General features: G+C 48.0%; 1 protein-coding gene across 1 annotated transcript; it reads left to right on the top strand.

Moving 5' to 3' along the window:
* The first annotated feature begins 2711 nt into the window (after nt 1–2711).
* LOC127195103 (H-2 class I histocompatibility antigen, Q7 alpha chain-like) lies at nt 2712–4996 on the top strand. Its single transcript, XM_051152540.1, has 5 exons — nt 2712–2784; nt 3025–3294; nt 3555–3830; nt 4394–4677; nt 4802–4996. Exons 1-5 carry the CDS (start codon nt 2712–2714, stop codon nt 4994–4996), a joined length of 1098 nt encoding a protein of 365 aa, XP_051008497.1.
* The last annotated feature ends 269 nt before the right edge of the window (nt 4997–5265 follow it).

Genomic DNA, 5265 nt, shown 5'->3' with positions numbered 1-5265 from the left:
GCCCTTCCTCCTGCCCACCCTGCTCCCTTTGCAGTCCACTGAAGAAATGTCTTCTCTTCTAACCCTCACATAGATGTGACACTGGACACAGGAGGGAATGCAGGGTCCAGAGGGAAAATCCTCTGCAGAGCTGAGCAAGGGTGCAAAGGAGCAACTTCTTTGCTCTTTCCCAATCAGAACCTCCTGCTCCCCAGCCTGGGCAGGTCCCTGCAGTAGACTCAATTTTCTTAGCAATTATATTTTATTACGAACTCAATAACTGAGAGTACCTCACTTATAACCCGACTAACTAAACAATAGGAAAAGGATATATCAAATTATACAATAATGAAAATGTAAGGATATCAGTTCTGAGGAACAATTCTCCTGGCGTAATCAGCAGCATTTCTTCTCCTGGAACCTGGAGTAACTGGAACTCAGAGCCTCAGCCAGAGGCTGGAGCCCTGAAGCCTTTTCTTGGGTGTTTCTCTCTAGGAGCATCTTGAAGTGGAGCGATGAACAGCCACACCTATCCCAAGTCTCCAAAGGCACCGCCTCCTGTTTTGGGCTCACATTTATATCTCCTCTCAGAATTTGCTCAAGGATGTTTCTCAGCTGGTTAAAAACCAATCTCCCCCACACAGCAGTTGGACTTCTAAGGGGATAAATATCACCTGCTCTCTCACAAGTCTTCTTCTCATCCCCCACTTGTGATCTAAAATAAAAACCACATTTTTATCTGTCCTTCACCCTACCCTGGTTCTCTCCTGTTCTACTTGGTGTTTATCCTGGCGAGGGTCCTGCTAACGTCATCTTCCAACCCTAGATCACAATCTCTAAGTGTTTCTACACCTTGCCATACACATATTCACTCCCAGACCTTAGGGTCATTATTTTTAGTTGAATGACCACTTGTACTTTGTGGGGTTTTACTGTGAGGCAGAGATTCACAGGATGTGCTCCGTGCTGTAATGGGTGGAAAAGGAATAATGGGAGAAGGACGGGCAGAAAGCCCTGCAGCCTCCATCACTGACTGCACTTCAGGATGATGCTCCCCTATATGAAACAGGCAGGATGGTGAGTGATCATTAGGCAAGATCAAGAGCCTTTCTCAAACACGGGACCACAGCACCTCAGGTCCCCAGGCTCATAATAATCTACCACATCTGTGTGACTGACACATGGGATACCCTTCATCCACACAGAGAGAAAGACTTGCCAGGGAACTTCACAAAAGAAAGTCCCTACATGAACAATGTTTGTCAAACTAAAGACCTTACAGCTCCAGGCACACAGAGTGGATAGATGTCTCCATCATGCCCAACAGGTAGGTATTTGTAATATACTTTGCGGCAAAAGGCTATTTCTATAATGTAAAGTGTGAATCTCCTCCTAGTGCTTCTGCAGCCCATAATAGCCATGAAGAACATTAAGCTGTCAGGAGAACTTTTCCTTTTTAAGAGCACTTGAATCATTCACCATAAGGTTAATCACTTCAAATGCTTATGAATGACTCTGGTGTCCATTTAGGCATATTAACCAGTGAGATTTGCTAAAATTTACTGAACTAAAAGAACACTGAAAGACTTCTGAACTTAATCAACAATGTTCTCCTTTCAGAAAGTAAAATGTGATTACACAACACGCACTCAGTGGACAGCGCTCTCTCAGGAACATGGATGCAGCACACTATGAACTGGGTGATGTTTTAAATTAATGAATACAGGTGGCACCTGTGTCAACCTAGGGAAGCATCAAATGTAAAAATCGACATTTAAGCTACAGTGCTGACCCATGCTTTTAATCTCAGCACTCAGGCGGAAAGGAATGTGGATATCTGTGACCCCAGGCTAGATTCAGAAAGAGCAAAATGACCTGGTGATGTTATTCATAATATTCTCCTCTGTGGCTGGACAAATGGCTACACTGGGTAGAGGACCAGAGTCAGAGTCCAAAGGTCTGGGTCGTTGCAACTTCCTGTGCTTCCTATTCTAGGGGTTCTAACACCCTCTTCTGGCTTCCTCAGACAGCTGCACCCCAGAATCCAAAGACCAAGGTGCACAGACAGACGCATGTACAAGAATTATCTGTATATTGTAATTATTTTTACTGTAATTTTAAAGCTGTATTTCTTAACTGCACATAGCACTAAAAGTCTAACAGAAGAATAAAACTCCAAGGCATCGGTAGTGTGAAAGATGAGGAACAGGAGAGGCAGAAAGGTAAACATTGATTATTTTCACCATATCATGGTGTTTTTGGGAAACAGTTTTTCCTTTATGCAAACATTACTGTTCTCAGTGAGGCGAAAGTTCTCAGAATTCTCAGTGCTAAGGTGGAGAGTGCGGATTGAGACAATGAACACCACCGTGAGTGCCCTTGAATGACAGTCAGTTTACAAGATGTTGTTTATCCTGACAACTCAGTGTCTGAGATTTGCTGACTCGATGGCCTCTGGGCTGGACTCAGAGGATATTGTGCCCAGATGAGGGGACAATGATCAGGGTAAGCAACTTGTCCCCTCACACTGCTCCTCGGATCCTGGGTCCCCGAGCTGAGCTGGGCTGTAGGGCCCTAGAGATTTCTCTTCCAGGAGTTCATCTTCCCATGACACAAGCTTAACGCCCTCTATCACTACCACTGGGAATTCTTAAATAAACCAATCAGGGTCCTCCATACCAAGATTGTAAAATAAACACACACTAGCAGAGACCCAGCCTCCGCTCTCAAGGATGAAGACCTTGGTTCCTGAGGCTCTCCTCCTGCCGCTCCTGACAAACCTGGCTCTGACCAGGCACCCAGAGGGTGAGTGTGGGTATCCATAGGGAAATGATCTAACCTGGGAAAGAATGGACTCCATCTCCTAGGTGTGCAGCACCAGGGAAGTCTGTCTTCTCCTTAGTCCAGCCAGACTTACTGGTTTCTTCCCCACTTTGCATCCTGCCCTCTGTCTCTGCCCCGCACTGCCAATTCTCTTCAGAGTCCATGTTGTGGGGCAGCATGGGGTCCTAGTGCGGGGTCAATAAGTTAAGGCACTGCTCCTAGGTTCACACTCACTGAGTACTTTTGTCACTCTCCTGACCTGGCCTGGCATCTTGGAGCCACAGTTCATCCGTGTTTGCTATGTGGATGGCATTCAGATTGAGAGATTCAACAGCAGAGCAGAGACTCCAAGGCTGGAGCACTGTGCACCTTGGGTGGATCAGCAGACACCAGGTTATTGGCAGAGGAAAACAAGTGATGCCCTATTACAAAGTTTGTTGTTCAGAATCTGGCTGAGGAGGGGGCTCCACACCTACAACTATAGCACAACTGGTGAGTGGGCCCAGCAGAAAACTCAAATGTTGAGCTCTCCATAGAGTTGCCACCTATTGCAGTGTCCATGGTTTACCTCTGGAAAGGGGGACCCATGGTGATTAGGCTGCAGAGAGCCATGGGACACTGTCCTGTCTTTCTGTGCAGTGTAAGACCAAATCTGGCAACTTAGAAAGGCCATGTGGGAGGGACCAACCACCAGGAGGACCCCATCAAGGGATCTTGTCTGTAGGAGTGGCTTACAGTAGTGTTTTCCCCAGGATCCCACACAATCCAGTGGAGATATGGGTGCGATGTGCTGCCTGGAGGGTACGTCAGCAACCGCTTCTCTGAATTAACCTTCAATGGCCAGGACTACCTGGCACTAAATGAAGACATGATGACTTGGACCACAGTTGGCAAAGCAGCTGAGATGCTCAGGAAATCGTGGGAGGAGTCAGATTTTGCAAATGATGTGAAGATGTTTATGGAATTTCACTGCCGGGAGGATCTCCTCACACAGCTGGACTATGGCAAGGAGATTTTGCTGAGAACAGGTAAGGACAGAAACTGCCTCATCTGCTCTGAGACTGGAGCTCCTGTCCTCTGAGGATTCCTCCTCAGCAGGGAGCAGCTGGAGTCCTCACTCAGTCTTGCATAGAAGGGCATAGAGAGCTTGTGACTCTCCTGATTCAACGAGAGAGAGGGACTCTCCAGAGAGCTAAGTCTTCTCTCAGGACAGTTCAGCCTGTCAGTTAAGCAGCAGTTCCTTCCATGTGCGCTGTGGACAGTGAGCTCCTCAGGCCTGTTCACTCTCCCTGTACCATGAGTTTGGAGCCTGACACCAGTGTTTCTGAGTCTGTCATCTCCACTGAATCAGAACCGGAAGTCCATATTCCTAGAGGGAGATCCAGTGTCTTCTCTGTTCTGGATCATGCTGGTTCTGAAATTTTCCAGGAGACAGATTACCCAATCCTTATTCTGAGTTTAGGCTGCTGTGTGGTCAGCACCTCTCCTTCAAGCCGACTCTCCCACCCATTTAAGCAAGGTTGAATGAGCATTCGTGGATTTTCAGGAAGAATGGGGGGAAAGCCTGAATTTTCCAATTTGTTCCTCTCAGTGATCCCCAAAATGCATGTGACCCATAAGGTCAGACCTGACAGGAAAATCACACTGAGGTGCTGGGCCCTGAAGTTCTACCCTGCTGAGATCACCCTGACCTGGAAGAGGCATGGCAGCAACCAGACACAGGACATGGAGATAATGGACACCAGGCCAGCAGGGGATGGAACCTTCCAGAAGTGGGCATCTGTGGTGGTGGCTTCTGGGGAAGAGCAGAGCTACACATGCCATGTGGTCCATGGGGGACTGCTTGAGCCCATCACCCTGAGATGGGGTAAGCACAGGGAGTGAGCACAGAGGCTAATTACTGAGAGAGTGGGGGTCCTCTGGGACACCTGGAGCAGGGTCAAGACTGAGAGCTGGAGGTCAGAGGCCTCACTCTTGCTTCCTCTCCTTTCCCTTCCCAGAGCCTCCACAGCCCACCATCCCCATCATGGCTGTTGTTATTGCTCTGGTTCTTGGCGCTCTGCTCACAGGAGCAGTGGTGACTTTTCTGATATGGAAGAGGAAGACTAGAGGTAAGGAAGGGGCAGGGTCTGAGCTCATGTCTCCTTGGGAATACCAAGCCCAAACTGTGATGTACCTGCCCCAGGAGAGCTAATTTCACCTGCATAGTTGGGTAATCAGCCTTGGGCTGAAGTGCTGACATTAACTCCATTGTGAAGCCTACGGAAAATAGTGGACAGAATTGTGACCAGTGTGACAGAGGCGATGGAGACCTGATGCTCATCTCACAGAGGGAAATGTTCCTGTTTAGAGCAGACAGCCAGGAGTCCAGTTAGTCCTCTGCATGTGCAGTCTCACACCATGCTTCCTCATCGTGCCCTGGGTCAGGCATCACAGTTCTAGGAAATTATTTGATAAAAGCAT

This window comes from Acomys russatus, chromosome 11, assembly GCF_903995435.1.
Source record: "Acomys russatus chromosome 11, mAcoRus1.1, whole genome shotgun sequence".
Taxonomy (NCBI): Eukaryota; Metazoa; Chordata; class Mammalia; order Rodentia; family Muridae; genus Acomys; species Acomys russatus.
The sequence above is the reverse complement of the archived record's forward strand: the minus strand, read 5'-3'. Positions and strand labels throughout refer to the sequence as shown.